General features: G+C 42.0%; 1 protein-coding gene across 11 annotated transcripts in view; it reads right to left on the reverse strand.

Moving 5' to 3' along the window:
• The window catches only part of R3HDM1 (R3H domain containing 1), a 536,983-nt gene that overhangs the window by 268,651 nt on the left and 249,864 nt on the right, over window positions 1–18,468 (reverse strand). For 9 of the 11 annotated variants that reach the window (XM_078681804.1, XM_078681797.1, XM_078681794.1 and 6 more), the window contains 3 exons: window positions 4,768–4,790; window positions 4,635–4,685; window positions 4,303–4,529 (listed from right to left, as the gene is read on the reverse strand). In XM_078681804.1, the coding sequence (XP_078537930.1) occupies window positions 4,303–4,529; window positions 4,635–4,685; window positions 4,768–4,790 (301 nt within the window). The remainder of the gene's footprint in view (window positions 1–4,302; window positions 4,530–4,634; window positions 4,686–4,767; window positions 4,791–18,468) is intronic. The other 2 variants (XM_078681802.1, XM_078681795.1) reach the window with 1 other exon arrangement.

Genomic DNA, 18,468 nt, shown 5'->3' on the forward strand with positions numbered 1-18,468 from the left:
AGTCTTTAAGTGCCTACGTGTGGCTGATGTGGCGAACCAGTACAGACCTGTGTGTCCCCGACATAGCTTCTCAAAGCAGAGCTTGCCCGTAACAATGCAGGGACACAATTTTGTTATGCCCTAGGGGTGACATAAGAATTCCCAAGAAACTAAATCCCTCGAGCTGATCTCCTGCTCCTTTATTTCACTTGCGCACACCACCTCTTGCCTACTCTCTGCCCCTCCCGGAACAGAAGCTGGTTGTGCCAAAATCTGCTGGTTCTACTCTGCCATTTTTCAAGTGATGTCTATCCAAACTAGTTCTCTTGCCTCTTGAAGTGGAAATGAGGGATCTTTAGTCAGGTTCCTGTCAAAAGGGAGATTTTCAAGTATGTCAGCCAATTAATAACACATATTGGTCTGTGAATTCTCCAATAATCTGTAGACATCTGTGAACATCACAGGAAGTCCAGCCCTCTTTACTTGATGTGTCAGGTCCAAGGTCTGGTGAGAGGACGGCGGACCCAGCATGCTTTCATAACGTTGAGTTCAGCAGATGTGACCACCTAATCTTTAAATTTGATTCTAGGCACACCTAAGGGGGATATTTCAGATTATAAACGTACTGTTTTCACTTCTGCTTAAATTGCCTCCAAATATAACAATAATCCATAAACTAATTTTTAAGACCACAGACTCGTCGCCATCACTAATGTGGTAGTGATTGTTGATAGTCTAGTGTTCTTACTGTATCTTACTGTCTGCGAACACTCGGCCTAGTAAACTGGTTTGCAGGCTCCTTCTGATATTTTATGTGCAAAATAAATGGTTTCTGGTAATTTGACCTGCATAATTGTGGAAATGGATACGATATAATCAACTGTTAGGAGAAAAACTTTATTATATATTTAGCCTGTGAAAAGAATGAACAGTTCATTGCAGATGCATGTGAAGTCTAGGTGTTTTATGAATCACACTTCCCCATGAAAGACTTTGCAAAAAGAACTGGTGATAATGGTGGCATGACACCAGAATTAACAGCATGGAAATGTGCTACATGCTTTGGGTGCACCGCATGACCCCTAGCCGCATCAAGCACCAAGTCTTCCTATTAAGTTGGTCTACCTGGTGTCTGAGCCATGCGTTCACAGCATGGCATGTAATGTTTGCAGTCTGGTGGATTCTGGATAGTATTATTGGTGCCACAGCCCAACAGACTTCGGAATTGCCTTCAGCCATGCAAAATGAAAAGTTTCCTTCGCCCATTTCAGAGCTCCTGTACCTTGATGAGAATGATCTGCAGACGCAACCTACAGAAAATGTACATAAAGCAAAAAACATCACTTGCAGTCAAGAACAAGGCACCACGTGTGGCCTTGGTAATGACATGATGTCCACTTAATTTGGCCAGCACCACCTTGGCTTGGTTCTTGGGTTTTGTTTTTCTTGTCTTTTTTCTTACCTACAAAGAATGTCACTGTGAGAATTTTGATTGAAAATACTACTTTAGACCCGCCTGCCTTTTAACTTTGTCCGTCCACTGACCAATCAACATTTAACTTTCTAGGATCAAGCATGGATAGCTGTGATTCATTATACTGCTACTGGAGACTGGCATTGGCCCTGTGTGCAGTATACAATGATGCAAGTGTACAGAACAGGATAAACTCCAGGTCAAAGACTGTTTAGTTGACAGATCCTGCAGATAAACAGACATTATTTCTTTTGGAAAAAAGTATTTTCCACCTGTCTGCACCAAAGCTCTGTACTCAACTGCATCAGCAACATCATATCCAGCATTAATGTCTACATAGTTTGTAAAGGTTTATGGATATGAATCAGTGCCACAAAATGGTGACGCAAAACATTCCACTGTGAAAAGCCACTGGGTTTCCACATTCATTCATTAAAAAAGTAGAGTCCGAGGACTTTCCAGGACATAGGAGGCTTTCCAGTCCAGAAACACATACATTTTCTTTTTAACTCCACAAACCCTACTGAACAAATGTTCAGCAAATTTGCTCTATGAGCATGTCAAATTTGGTGTCAATCTGTCCAGCAGTATTTTATGCATTTGGTGTTAAGATTTAAAATAAGAAACAACTGGGTGCCCACCCCTGCATCATTTCATCCAAAATAGATTTTTATTATTTCTGATTTCTAAAGGAGATATGTTTTATGCTTTCTGGGGTAACAAGCATATCTGACTTAGCAAGATTACCTGGGGGAGGGTAGCCTTAAATCAGGAGATTTAGCCAGATTAATTTGCAGGCTTGGTACTAAAAAGCACTTTTAGAAATATTAGTAACAATGTAAAGGTAAATGAGGGCACAGCATACAGTTTGAGAATTGGATACATTCGACTATTACAAAACATATTTAAAGTGTGGGGGAGTAATAGGATTAGGCTGTAGCCACTAGGTTAAATTCAAGGATTAGAAGAAGTTTACAAGGACAGATGGAACATACCTATCAAACAGAAAATAACAAAGGTGAAATGATGCCTTTCTAGTCGGCAAGTTATGTAGCTTGCACATTGAAACACTGTTGCGGATTAAACTACTGGTACATTCAGGGTTTTTTATTTGTCAAAAACCACCAAAGTTGCTGATTGCTTTCGTCGGTCTTTATCCAAATTAATATAATTATTTTATCTTCCATATGTACCTTTAAGGTCCATATAACTGTTTATATTATTGGCCTCTCTGCAGGTTACCACAGGTTAGACCTGTCTGATTGTCAATAAATACGCTCAACGCAGCGTAGATGAATAAATTAAGATTGGAATGTGCATGTGCTAAAAGTAAAGTTTCTTGACGGAGTTTACATATCCTTAGCATCTCCTTCTATTTCAACCTTGACATCCCTCAACCAGGATCAGGAAAGAGTGGGCTGCATGGGAAACAGCTGATAGCAACTGATATATAATTTCAAATGAATACATTAAATGAATGAGCCAACATGTGTCTAGTGGCAGGGACACCTGAAAGCTGCACGCAAACACGTCCTGAGGTTTATAATGAAAATACGTACGAGTACGCTGAACTTTAGGGTGGAGAAAAGAGACATGGTAAACATACTGAAGTTAATTAACCAAAAAAAATAACGATTAATCTTCAAATGCAGAGTAAGCTTATCTTTACAATTTATACATCATCATTTTCTAGTATATTTCATTTCCCTAAAACGTCAGATAATTAAAACTACTACAGAGGGATTCAATTACCGCAAGAAAGGGAAATTGTAATTTCTTCATCGTAATAACGCAGTGGTGCAAATTCATTTTCAATAGACACAATACTCTAGAAATATAAACACAACAGAACTTTCTCTATTGGTCAGTTCAGCAGGTGGCAGGCTTCAGTAAGCAATGCCTACTCTGTACTTCATACCGAGTGCCACTGCTACTGCTATAGCAGCTCTTGCAGGTGATGCCTTAGAGCATCCAGGCTCCCACCTTAAAACTCAACAAACATAACACTATAACCTCCCACTGTAAATTCATGTCACAATTAGCAATAAATTCCCATGGTTCAAAACAAAAACAAGCTACTCAGAAAATACTAAAGCCACTGGGAGCACTGTTTATAAGTAACCCACCCACCACCCCCTACACTTCCTTTGACAATGTTGGATTTTAAATAAGAAATGTTACATATATATATATATATATATATATATATATATATATATATATGCACACACATACATATATGTATGTATGTATATATACACACACACACACTATATATATATATATATATATATATATATATAGAGAGAGAGAGAGAGAGAGAGAGAGAGAGAGAGAGAGAGAGAGAGAGAGGGAGAGAGAGGGAGAGAGAGAGAGGGAGAGAGAGAGAGAGAGAGAGAGATAGATAACTATAGCTAAAGATATAGATGTATTTATTATCTGATAGGTTCCTCTTTTAAGTCGTTATAGAGCACACAAATTGACAATGTGTCACCAAGCATCAGAATGTAGCAAAGGAGTGGTTGGAGGATTGGATTATGCATGTTATATGGCATTATGGTCATCTTTTGTCAGAATTATTTGTCTTGTTTTACTGACCTTTATACCAATTCAGACACTAAAAAGAAATCAACTGTGGTATATAAATGGCCTTTGCATGACTATGAAGGAATAACAATTAAGTATTTTTTAACTTGAATATTTAGAGGATTTAATTTGGAATTCATTCTAACGTTTGGAATGTCACGACTCCAGCATAACAAAACGAGAAAATCATGCAAGTTGGCATACTGCCTAATCTTCAACAAACTGCCATTCCACAAATAGGACTTTGTTCAAATGTAGTGTACCCGTTTTAGATAGTCTTCCAGTGCTTTTGCTGCTTCCAGAACTGTCCCCTCTGGTTAAAACCGAAATCCCACTGAAGCTGCTTGCTTTGGTTACAGCCGGCTTCAGATTGCGGAGGGAGCTATCTGAATCTGTACTGCTCCATGGACGAGGTTCGGAGTACTTCAAGTCGTTCTCTGTACTGCTATGATGACTGTTGCCTGATCTTCCTGATGTGTCTTTGTTAATCCTGTTAGTGACATTTCAAAAGCTTTAGGTACATCATCAATATGAAGAAGAGCAAATAGCAAAACATTTATCAAAGACATACAGAAAGAAAACATATAAAAGGTACCTAAATATCTGCCGCCTTTGCTGTGTACTATTAGTCTCCTCATCGAGAACTCTGTTGGCAGTTTTAACGAAACATCAAATTATTAGTACGTCAAAAAAGTTAACCAAACATATTAATGCAAGTTGTAGCTTACCTCTTTTCTATAAGGTAGGTTTCCTGAAAAGATAATGAAGAAAAACGGATTGAGGGGATTAATTACCTTTGAAACTACTATACAAAAACACCAGATAATACTAAGGCACATACACTGCACAAAAAAACTGCACACGCTTAAAATTTATCTGAAGCTAACGGATATCATGATAACAGGTAGACAAGCAAAAAAATCAAGAATACATCAATGGATTGAAACATTAAAACTATTACCTTGGAAACATAGCCATATACATATAAAGTAAGCCTCTGTGTTAGCTCAAAATGAAAGTGCATGAACACCATGCACATTCTATTTCATTTACAGCACTGTTTACTTCGACCAGGGGCATAAATACACTATCCAAGACAAGTCCAAAACCATAATTCAACATCTTTTCTATTACTGTTTCAAATGACTCCAGTGAGGGATAGAAGACACCCACAAGAGAGCTTAGATCATGAAACTCACAAAAAGCCTTTTGATAACCAAATCTCTGACAAAAACAATAAGTAAATGCCAAACTATATTGCAGTTTCACTCATTGTATCTTAGCGGGGTGTTCATGAAGAATAAACCACCAGAGAGTAAAATGCAATATGGAGGGTGGAATTGCAGGGGATGGGACAACAAATGTAGAGGGAAGGGAGAAAACAATTGTGATTGCAAAGATGAGTTTTCAGTTTTTGATGAGAGCCAGCAGTTGTGCAATCTTTGAGAAGATCTGGCACGGCACACCTGGTCTACATACAGACAGTATAGATTAGGCTCCAGAAAGGTTACTTTTAGTATCTATGAATGGACACAAAAATGGTTTATGTTGATCTTTAGATGCCAGGCTGGGACATACCTGACATCTGGTGTATAAGGAGGTGAACCAGTGTAATACAAAGTTTTGAAAGTGAAGTATAGGGTCTTGTCTTGACACAAAACCCAACAGCAGTACATTGTAGAGCTTGAAAAGTAGGTTTAATATGATGACACTGCACAGTTATAGATGGAGCAAGAATAGTAAGAGTGTGGAAAGGTTTTAAAGAAGCAGAAATTAACCAGCAAAGACAATTGGGTCCGACTTGCAGTTTGGGTGTGGACTTAAATACTTTCAAAATGACTACTGCAGTGAAGAAAGGTAAGATTGCTTTCGGTCTAGAAAGCATTTGTGAGATAAATAATTTAACATGAAGATGTATTCTACTTTCTTGTGTATAATAGCAAATCATACTTTCCAATGCAAGTGCTCGATAGGAGGTCTAATGATGCAGCAAACAGACAACAGCATGAGGTAATAAAATACTCTAATGGGCAGAGCCAAAACCAGCCCACTCCAAGTATATTTTAAGTAAATAGTAAGAATAACTAAAAAGTAGCTGCACTTTACGCCAGACATTCAATGCTTGCTATATATAATTTGTATCTTCTAACAGATACAGGCTATCTACAATGTCTATTGAGTACTTTTGATCCATTAATTCCAATGTTTAAGTGTGATTTCTTCTGTAAGCGCCATAGTGAAAACCACATCAATATTAGAGAAATTCAATTTATAATAAACATAGTCATTACATTAGGAAAATATTAATTTAAAAAATCCTACAATTGTTTCCCCAGCATCTTCCCCTTTCTCAAAACTGTTTTAACGGAGTATGGAGATGATGTATGCAAGTATGTGGTATTTCTATAGTGCTAACCAAGCCAAAAGGCTGGGGAGCGCTTTACATGTCAAAGACATGCATAAAGTCAGTTAGTGTAGGAAAGTGGCTCTGTATATACTGGACCAAAGTAAGGTACAGTGTGCACAGAGTCCACAGTCCCTAGAGGTTTGGCAAAGGCTAAAGTTAGATATAACCTTACTCTCTAAAGTGGTAGATTGGTCGAGCAGTAAGGCAGTATCCGAGGACAGTGTAAAGCATTTGTTGTACACACTCAGTCAGCAAATGGTCTCACACACTCAAGAACTGAACTCTAGGCCAATTGTTTTTGTATCAAAAGATAGTTGTTTTATTTTAGAACCAACAAGGTATCAAAATATACTTTCTCAGAATGAATTACTGTAGTTAAATACTTTTCAAATAGGTAATAGACTTTTTGATTACAATAGTTACAGTTGTTGCAATAGGCAACACAATTTCAAACACAATGCAACATTGAGCCAATGGGAATTTCTAATTAAATGCAAATAGTTACTTTGTAGATTACTTTTTTAACCTCTGGACTGGATCCTAGATTCAGTCCTGGGACATGTCCTGTAAACAGTTAAGTAAAAGCGCTTTGGGTACAGTAGTGATTTTTAAGGAATATTATTGTATTTTAAAAGTTGACACTTCAAACTTTTTCAGGTGAAATTACCAATGTTATCCTATGGGAGGAAATTCAATTTGCAGGTAATGTATGTACACATTACTTTTGTAATCCAGTGCTAGGCTCCTAGGTTCAGCACTGGGACTATCTATCTAAAACAAGCAAGCAATTACGTTTTTATCGTTGGCACGATTATGAAATAATATTTGTAAGTTTAAAAAAATCGACAATTAGAAACTTTTTCAGCAAAAAGCAGCGAATGATATCCTATGGAAGGAAATTCAAGTTACTGGCAAGTACGATTAAAATTACTTTTCAGGGTCAGCACTGGGCTAAAAGATGCAGCACTGAGGTCTCTCCTGATCACAGGTGAGTAAATCGGAATTCGTAGTTCGGCTGATTTTAGATGAATATTTTAAAGTTCCAAAACTCCACACTTGGAAGAATTTCTAAGTGAAACCAGTCAATGTTAGCCTATGGAAGAAAAGTGAGTTAACGGCTTTTAGGTAAGTACTCGACTGGCAGAGTTAAGGTTCTGGGCATAGACTCAGGTGTCTCCCAGGGTCCGGTAGGTACAGTGGGAACACCGTCAGCAGCACTGGGGCAGCCGGGTGCAGAGGTAGTTAGGCCCAATGTTATCCAATGAGAGGCAGGGGGCCTTCGGTTGGTGGCTGCTGGCTAGCAGGCCACGTGGCTGTGGCAGCTGGGCACCTGGTTACTTGCCCAGGGCAAATAGGGAAGTAGGATAGGTCAAAGGTTACACTGCCAGGGGCACTCGGGCGGCTGTGTGCAGGGTGCTTTTGAGCCGAAGAGCTCTCAATGTTATTCAATGGAGATCTTGAAAAGGGAATAAAGGCTGCAGGCTCGGCGACGGAGATTCTTCAGGAGCGACCAACACTTCGAGCGGTAAGTTGGGATCTTGGAGGATAGGTGGGTACCCCAGAGTTGGGCACAGGAGGCTGGCGGGTGCAGGGGTGTCTTTGGACGTTGGGAAATCTTACCTGCTGCTGGTCGCGGTTGGAGGGGTCCCAGGTTCTGAGGCTGCAGGCGTCGCCTGGGACATTGAGGAGGGTCCTTGGGCACAGGATTGCAGGTCAGAATTGCCGGGGGGACTTCCCGAGGGTCTTTGTCCACTCAGGCACAGGCCGGGCTCGGCGGGTGCAGAGTGTGCTGAATTTGCGGAACCTGGCTAGCACCAGGGGTATTGCTGTTTGAGCAGAACCACTGCTCATGGGATTCCCAGTCTCTAAGAGGGTCAAGGCAGGCAGGTCCTCCGGGGTTCTCGAGGTTGTTGTCCCGAAGAGACGCAGAGATTTAGCAGGAGCAGGTCCAAGGATCAACAGGCCGATAGGGCTGGGGCCATATCAGTTGGTGTTGTCCTCTTGTTAGCAGCTGCACTGCAGATCTTCTTCTTCTTGGTCTTCTTTCTTGTTTCGAAATCGGGATCTGAGGAAGGAAGGTTCAGGGTGCCCCTAAATACTAAATTTAGTGGTGTTATAGGTAGGGGAAGGGCAGGGACCAATAGGTCCCTGTCCTGGGGTGAGTACACCCCTTATCCTGCTCCTCTCCTGTGGGCAGGGCCGGACTGGTAATGCCGGGCACCGGGCAAATCCCCGGTCGGCTGGATGGGGTGGGGGCCGGTTTCATGACTGGGGGCCGGTTTGGACCCTGAGGGCTGCGTGACGGTCCGAGCAAAGAAGCACAACAACTATTTCTATCTGCAGATAAAATGCATTTGCTGCTTGACGTTATATCAGTGTCACCCACATTTTATTAGTTAGCCTCTTTATTATTATTCATTAAAAATCCACCGGCATTTAATGCGCATCATACGCCGCATCTGCGCGCCGCGGTATGTACACTTAAGATGGGGTCAGGTCTGGAGTCTAGTGGTGATCATGCGCAAGCGCATTGGGGGTCGCGCTCGCGTAGTAAGTGCACGTGACTGCGAGGCAGAGGAGGGAGACCACCACGCCGAGGCTGGAGCGGAGCCTGGTGACCTCATAACTTAATTATTTCTAATAGGCGGCGCCCGCAGGTGAGTGATCGTTTCGGTTTGTCCGTTTGCATTTGTAATGCATGCCACCCTGATTGAATCCCTGATCAATTCATGGCCACAAGCACTCTGGGACTGGGGGCGTGACGTCGCGCCGTCCCCGGGATTGGAATTAAAAGTAAACAAGCACTTTGATTCTGAATAGTTTTCTTTTAAAGCTGTTGTATTATTTTGTAATCATAAATCAATCATCATGTATCTTGGCCATCCGAAACACTGTGAGACACAGGGGCTAACTAAATGTAAAACACGTGGGGGTCGCTGTGCTTAATTTGAGCTGGTGTTTGCAGGACTTCTTTTTGGGCACCGACATTTATTTTATTCTCATGAATCATTTTCCGGGAGAGAGAGATGGAAAAACATTCAAATTGGAAAGAGGGAGGAAGAGATGGACGGAAAACCCGTCATAAAAAGAGAAAGCAGGAACCTGCAATACAGGGGTGGGGAGTGTCTGGGTGTGGATTAAAGAGGTCTGAGGTGGATTTCAGAGTATCTACCCTGGTACTGTGCGCCCCAGCGTTTAATTGTACCGGCCCCGGGCTACTGAGCAGAGCTTGGGGCACTCACTCTTTCACAAATTAAACACAACCACGGTGCTATTTAAACGCCCGTGTGGCGCAAAGCAAGGTAAAGCTCTCCGTCAATTTAGTTCCTATTAAAAATCCTAGTGGCGCAGGATAGGTGCAGCGCCAATCAAAGACCTATGCATCCTTGGTAAATCTAGGCCATGCTGTGTATTTAGAGTCCCGTGCAAACGTTAAGTATTTTTGGCAATATGGTTATGCTACAAACTGTTGTGCACATCTTGGTCTGATTATGAGTGGCCCGGGTGGGAGTGCCTCTTTTAAAGTCAGACACCAGGGGGTCGGAATTGAAAACGTCCCGTAAATCATCAGCTATCACAAGTCGTACCCTCACTCTAGGGCGTGGCCTGCATGTTAATGCTGTGCGCATCAAAATCCAGACGTGCTGGTATTTATTGGATATTTTCTTCTGGTAAAGTAAAATTTAACTTGAGGAACAGTGCGATTTGCGAAGCATGTTGTAATTTCCTCAAAACGTGTAGTTCTGATCCCAGTGCAAACAGTAGGTGGTGCAGGGTTTGGAAAGAACGGGCCACACTTAATGAGGGTCAATATTTTAGGAACATACCCGCTATGAGTGATGTGGTTTATTGCATCTGTTGTGAACTAAAACAATATAGGGACTCGGAGAAATGGCTCTGCATTCTGAGAAGTTAAAGTCCGGTGGTGATATAGTATGAGGTAACCATGTGGCTGCATTTTTATTTTCCCCATACTTCTATACATGTAGTTTTAAAGTGACACTTCACCCCTCGAGCACTGAGTAACAGTTGACTGCTAGTAAACTCAGTGGTACTGAATCTGTCGACCTCGCAAGGATGAAAGGCTGAGTGGCTGCGCCGGGATTCTCACTTGTACCCATGAGCTGAACACAGGTTCCTGGAATGGATGCAGCAGTCCACGAGTCACCACCACCTGTGGTTCATGAACTAATGGCGGCTCTGTGGACTTCAGTAAATAAGGGGAACCCCGTAATAAAATCAACTCCTCTACTCCCTGCTTTAATGCTGTGCTCTTGAATTTAATGCCCTCGGGAGGATGAAAGGCTAACTTGGCCAGACCAGGATATGATCTTGTGGTCTGAACGTTAACAGATGTCAGCAGAGAGGCCATTACTCACTGAGACATCTTTCATGTACTGGAGAGAGCTCTCAAAGATGGAGAGTCGAAATGGGAGCGGTCCTGTCCAGGAGGTAGGATAGATGTGGTGGCCATAAAGAGACTGCAGGGTGTCCTTAGGGCCCGCAGAGAGTGGAAACAAATCCTGCAGGATGGCTCAGTGAGTTAAACTCTGAGCTATGCAGTGGTATACAGGTCCAAGTCTGAAGCCAGCAGAGCCTATTCAACCTTCCATCCTTCTTAGGATGGTAAATTGACTAATTGCATTGGGTAATAGCAACGCTTGTGATGTACAAGGTGTAAGAACTACAAACGTGAGTTATGAAATTCAATATAAAAAGCAACCGTAAGATGGAGTAGTAACAAGATAGTTGCATAGAGGAACTTTGGAGAGCAACAAACTGAACTCATTTGTGTTATGAAAATCATCTCAGAGATCATCAAGACGACAGGGATGTCACAGAGCACCTGATTGGCTGCTACTTGGCCTATCTGATTTAGGGTAGAAGTCTTCTAGCAATTGTAGTTTGCTCTCATGTTCCCTCCAGTTATTGTGCTGTATTTACTCTCTATAGGTCAGTGCTCTGAAGTAACTGAAAGTACTTGTGCTGCCCCTTTCCAAGTCCCAACCATGACATGATGACACATGAACTAATAAAATATAAGCTACCATAAGAAGAGCGAATGTTACAATTGCACATCAATTTTGGCCCAGCCAGTTTTATATGGCACGTAGGAAAGTAGGATGTGCTTTCATGGTCTGGTCACCCCCACTTTTTGCTGGTGTCATTATGTTTTTCTGACTAGTCTGACTGGGATCCTGCTAATCAGGACCACAGTCTCTGTGCTTCTTCCCTAAATTTGACATGGTGAGTACTTAGGTACACTACTGATTGGCTACTGGGATACCCATGTAAGTCCCTAGTATATGCTACTAAGGTACCCAGGGCATAGGTGCCCCAGGGGTCTCCCATGGGCTGAAGTATGTTTTATGCCACCCATGAGAGACCACTCAAATTGTGACATCAGGTCTTCCATTGCAGCTTGTGTAAGCTTGTGCTAGCGCCATTTACTTTAGATATAGGTTTCCCTATATTTGAGGTCACTACACTTAAAACCTACCAGTCGCCCCTAAGGCCTTTAAATACGGAATGCAGGGTGCTGGGTCCTAAATTTGAGGGTGCCCCTGCATGAGCGGGGAACATCCTACACTGCTCCCCCTAGCAGTAGTTGCTCACTGTGTTTGCTCGCTACACACCCTATGGGGGTTGGTCTCGCTTTTACTTTGTTCTCTCTGATTCACTACTCATGTCTATTTTTGGTGCTCTCTGAAAGATTGTCTATGGGTACACATATGAATGGATGGGTAACCTGGTGCTCTTTAAGGTCATCATCAACTATTTACTATGCTTTAAAAGTTGATGCAATTAAATATGTAATGAAAAATGTGCTGCAAAATGCACCATTTTGGTCTGTCTTTTTCCAAAATGTTCTTGGCGGTAGAATCACCCCCCCAAGCCACCCTAGTATTGGTCGGCGCACTTGCTCGCGACGGGCCACACTGGGGATGGTCTGGCTACATTTGCCAGGGCTGCTTTCAGTTCCCAGTCCGGCCCTGCCTGTGGGAGGGGGGCAGGAGCCTATCTCTGATTGGTCAGGGCTCCCCATCCTCAGGATGGCCAGAGCCCGGAGTTGTGCTTCACCTCGCCTCTCCCACCTGAGGGGTGGAGTTGGCACAGGCTGGCAAACCCCCTTTCCTCACATAGGGTTTCCCGCCAATCTTCCCGCCAGAGTGGGGGTCACAACCGGTGGGGGCCAGTTGCTGAGTACAACAAGTGGCCTGGAGAAGCTCACAAAGGCCGTATGCCTTTGAAGCTTCCCCCTGCCCATCCTGGGGGAGAAGACTTATCACCTCGCCCAGGATGTGCATTGTTGCAGGCCCAGGAGAGCGGGGGGCTCTCCACCCAGGGGTCCAGCAACATGTCTGCTGTGTGGCAGCCTAGGCAGCCTCTCAGACAAGACGTGGATCGTAGGTGAGGTTTCAGGGGGCATCTCTAAGATGCCCTCTGTAGTGCATTATACATTAAATCCCACACTGGCTTCAGTGTGGGGTTAATGTGCTGAGAAGTTCGATACCAAACTTCTCAGTCTTCAGTGTAGGCATTATGGTGCTGTGAAGTTCTTAATGACAACCTCCCAGCACCATATACTCTTTATGGCATCACTGCACTTACAGTGCCCAGAATGGCCCAGGGTACTGTAGGGGCACAGGGCTCATGCACCTATGCCCACACCACTGGCATAGGGCAACCAGCTGGAGGGGTGACTGAAGTATGCCAGGGCAGTGGGTTTGTGGGCATGGCACACAGTGTGCCATGTCGACTCTTTGTTTAGTTCTGCACCAGGACACTCAGCCTGCAAAGGCAGTGTGTGTGCGTCAGGATGCAGGCCCCCTAAGGGTGGCACAATAAGTGCTGCAGCCCTTAGGGGTCTTCTCTAGTCACAAAGTCCTGGGTACCTATGGTACCATTTACTAGGGGTTGGCATGTGGTCAGAGATGCCAATTGGGTTTTAGCTTCAACACAGTTTTAGGGAAGGAACACAGGCCCTGGGCACCTGATTGGCAGGAGCCGCGGGCACACTCAGTCAAAGTACATCGGCAATTCAGCAAATAGTGGGGCCATACCATGCAAGAAACATGGCACTTTCTCACAGTGAGTGATAGGGGGTAGCTGATTTGTGGATAGTTAATGCATTGTGATGAAGCCTGTGAAGCAGTGCACCTTCAACTCTTTTCTAACTAGGAGCAGTGTTGAGGCAGTCCTGATTGATACACGGATGTTGTTCCAGACCCTAGGTTAATGCATGGTAAAGGCCTGCTGCATTGTTTTTTTATTTTTTTATTCATGCACTTAGGGACAGATGTACGACACTTACATTTTGCAACTCACAAACTGCGTCACTTTGTGACTCGCAATTTGCGAGTCGCAAAATGTAGTGTACAACAGTGTGCCTTTTGTGACCGCAAAAATTGGTGGTACATCTGGCCCTTAGTGTGCGACAGATGTGCCAAGATCCATCAAAGATGGTCAGTTTGTCTGCAACATAAGTCAGGGTGCGGGTCAAGGTTGCTTTGTAAATGATGCAGCTGGTTTTGATGATGATGTAGGCCGGCAAGTGGGACCAATGAAATTCCATCAGGAATGTGATTACATTTCTTTCGGCTCACCTGTTTTGAGTGAGGTTTTATTTTATTTAATCTGGACAAGGTATACTGGGTTGTTAGGAATAGCTATGGAAATTGAGAGTACAAACGTATTTCTACTGAAGATAGATTGATATTTGTGGACCATACTTTAGCATACCGGCTATAGCACTCTTGACTGGTAGAAAGCCACCAATTACTTGGGTAGTAGCTGCGGCAATTTCTGAAAAAAGGTTCATTAAGCCCACAAAATTAGCTATGAACTTACCATAGGGTATCAGTTGGCGGCTTAGACAGCTTCCCAGCAATACCCATTTCTCCCCACTTACCCGTTGGTTGGGAAGCCCACAGCGACCAGAGAGGGTGAGGTGTACAATGCAGCGTGCGCCACCTGCCAGGCGTCTGAGGTGAAAGGCCAACCATGATAAGCTGAGGCAGTCTCTCCTCCACTCTGCAACATTCTTGGAGGTGCAGAAACTGAATCACTAAGACAGAGGAAGGCTGCTGTGTCTCTATGCCTCCTAGGGGAGACTTGCATCGAATGCTGCGTGTGTGGCCCAGCAAATGGTCATATCATCCTGTTGTGCTGGTGGTGATGAACCGGAGCGGTCTGCAGGGAAGTGCTCTGCCCTGCCTTGTGCCGATCACATACCAACCCAGCTGCATGCTGTGGCAGGCTCCTGTGGTGTTGGACTGTCAGAGGCCCTGCGGGACTGACCTACTTGCCCCTTTGTGACTTTCACATAGACAGGGGTGCCGAGTCACCAGGCCTTTCTGGGGGCCTACACTAACAGTCAGGGTGCAGGACATGTGGGGTGGCCCTGTCCTCCTGATGTGCCGGCATGTAATTTTTGGGAAGCTGTCAACACATTTTTCTAGGATATCATCTGTGCTGAGTACCTTCCAAAATCTGTTCAGGCATTTCCTAACATCATTGGCTTGATTACTATATGAAGTAATGAATCTTATAGACTTTTTCTCAGTGTCTACTTCATTAGTTGGTTTCAGGATTTCCTCTCTTTTGGTTTTCACTGCTTTCTCACAGGCCTTCTTGATAACCTTGCTAGAGTAACCTGATCAGGTCGGCTGATCTCACCACAAACGCCGCGGTCGAGTGTTTGGTCTGTTTGGAGGAGGAACCCGTCATTACTTCGAAAAGGTAAACGCGGCAAGCTTTGAAAGAGGTGGAAGCAGGGTGACGGGCGCGTCACGACCTGCAATCGTGCAGTATATTTATACCACCGCGGGAGACGTCTATTCGGCTTCCGGCTTGATATGTTAAAAAATGTTGTTCCCAAAAATTACATTCCGTCGCTGTCCAGCGTTAAGATATTTTATGTAAAAATGTCTTACCAACTGAAAAGGATTGTAGATCTAAAACTCAAGGTTTTTTCCGCTGCACATCCTGCAAAGCATGTAGGAACAGTCCCAATTGCATGCAGGTGACATTATCAAAATGGAAAAAAACATTTGTTATTAGGAAACATCTTAATTGAAAAACAGATTTTTGCGTGTATGCTTTGATATGCCCCTGCCAACTTGTTTACATAGGAAGTACTATTAATCAAGCTAAACTACGCATCCTAGAACACATACGAGCATTAACCATTGAGGATAGACAATATCCAATTGCTCGACTCTTTGAGGAACATCATAAAAAAGAAGCCCGCCTTTTAAGATTCTCTGCCTTAGATAAAATTCCAATCTCAGAGCGTGGTGGGAATAGAGTTCAGGAATTACGTAGATTAGAATCTCGTTTGATTATTAAGTATGTAACCATGTACCCGGGCGGCATAAATAAAGATGAAGAACTATCAGTTCATCTCGGCTAAGGTGACACTTAAGCTTCACCCATGACAGATTATTATAATCTTTAACAATTTATCTCAATGTGTTGCTTCTGAAAAGATGTTTCTACAGTATTTTAATCTGAGGTATATTACCTTTTTTCTGATGTGTGCATTTGGTTTGTATTTTTTTAGGAGACGGAGTTTAAACCTGAATGTGAAGATTTGCTAATTTAGCTTCTGATTGATGCAACATTTCATATTATAAGTGCACGAAATGTTAAGTTGAAAAATAACCCACTTGGGTTGATTTCATGAATTTAATCGCATAAGATTGAGAATGGCATAATACTGTTAAACTAGCGTGTATATGCAGCATTATGGACTTGATATAAAATCAGTTCGATATTTATGAAAAATAATAATTTCTTGAATGTACATGTTTTGTTAATTTAAAAACATTAAATTGTAAAGTCTGCAGCACAGTAACAATTAATTGAAATAATGCCATGGATACTCAATGTATTATGATTAAATGTGCACTTTATATGTTAAAATACCATTATAAAATGGAAGCTCTGTTAGCTACACTAGCAAGGTTACTTTTGTAGTCCTTTTTTCATGTTTATTATCATTTTGCACACTATATCATGTGATTTGAGACAAGCGTCCTGTTAACCGTCACCAAGGAACGCTAGTTCTGAAACGCGTCGGGGCATTGTTTGCCACATTATAGAAATGTAATAAACGCACGCTGCATAATGAAATTGGGGCTCGGCACAATCTATCTATCTATCTATCTATCTATCTATCTCTATATCCATCTATCTATCTCTATCTCTATATATCAATATATATATATGTATATATCTATATATATATTCACTGAAAAAAACATAGGTATCACAATCGTTATAGTTAGGAATTAGCATTTAAAAAACCTTTGAAATTCACTAAAAAAACCATAGGTTTCACACCAGTTATAGTTAGCTGAACATTTTACTCATACAAAACCATTGAAATTCCCATGTTATAGTTAGTTGGACTCACTATAACTCGCGCGCCCGCAATCCACTGCTGATGGTCACATATTACATCATTCATGACATGGTCAGTGACATCACTGATGACATCATCCAGTGAATGTGTGTTCCTATAAAGTTAAAATATGTTTTACATATTGAAGAATGAGTGTATGCATGAGTGTATGCATGAGCGTCTGCATGAGTGTCTGCATGAAGGATTTAGTAGGTGCGTAACTGACTGTATGAGTGAATGATTAAATGTGTCTTACTGAATGCATAGGTTAGTGACTAAACTGTCTTAATGTGTGCATCATTATGTCTGTTGTGTAAGCTGCTGCATGTGTTGATTAGTAGCTATATAACTGGCTATATGGATTATTGATTGGTTGCCCAAGTATTTGTATGTGAGGGTGAGTGTGTGTGGGAGTGGCTGGGAGGTGTGTGACTCTGTGCATAGATGTGTGAGCAGTTGATTCACTTGGTGTTTGGGTTGAAGAGTACATGTGGAAACAGCTGTATGTGCGGTTGACTGTGTGCATGGGTGTGTTGGTGAGTAAATGGATTTCTCAGTGCTACATGTCCAAGTAAGTACATATGTAAAAAAACAGTGCATGTGACAGTTGGCATATATCAATGACTATACATAAGAGCCTGTGATTGCGTAAGTGACTGTATGGATCAATGTGTACTTGTGTCAGTGATTGTAAAAGAGAGTAAGTATGTGATAGTATATGTTCGAATAAGTAAGGTTTTGTGTGTATAACTGTATAGATAAGGAAATGGGAGTTTGATTGATTCTTTTCATTACTGAGTAGATTAGAGAGTAACTCCATGGATGAGTGGCACTGTGTGAATGTCTGTATAGGTGTATGAGTGCATATGATAGCGTTGTATTGATGAGTGACTGTATGTATGAGTGATTGTATGGGTGAATGAGTGCATGTGTGTGTAGACTTATGAATCAGTGAGTGTGTATGTAGTAAGTGGTATTGCTGTGTCAATGGTTTCAGGAATGGTAGTCTGTATTGAACGCTGGATGTATAAAAGGTTAGATTAGAGTGTGAGGAGGTGCATCGTAATATCACATGGATGATGTCATCAGTGATGTAATTTGAGATGTCATTTGAGATGTCATCAGTGATGTCACTGACCATGTCATGAATGAAGTAATATGTGACATCATCAGAAGTGGATTGTGGATAACTATAACGTGGGAATTTCAATGGTTTTGTAGGAGTAAAATGTTCAGCTAACTATATTTTTCAGTGAATTTCAAAGGTTTTTTAAATGCTAATTCCTAACTATAACAAGTGTGAAACCTATGTTTTTTTTTGTGAATTTCAAAGGTTTTTTAAATGCTAATTCCTAACTATAACGTTTGTGAAACCTTTGGTTTTTTCAGTGAATTTCATAGTTTTTTTAAAAGTTAATTCCTTTGTATATCGACTTTGTTACCTATGATTTTTTTTTATTAGCTGTTTTTTATAACTATTAATTATAATTATTTAAAACTTTTGACTTGGAGCGCTCAGTGTGCGCGCACCGGTAAGCTCTCCAGAGAGCGCAGCGAGAGCGCTATTTCTGCGTTCGTAAAAAAAAAATATGTATGAAAACTAAATAATTATGC

This window comes from Lissotriton helveticus, chromosome 3_1 (assembly GCF_964261635.1).
Source record: "Lissotriton helveticus chromosome 3_1, aLisHel1.1, whole genome shotgun sequence".
Taxonomy (NCBI): domain Eukaryota; kingdom Metazoa; phylum Chordata; class Amphibia; order Caudata; family Salamandridae; genus Lissotriton; species Lissotriton helveticus.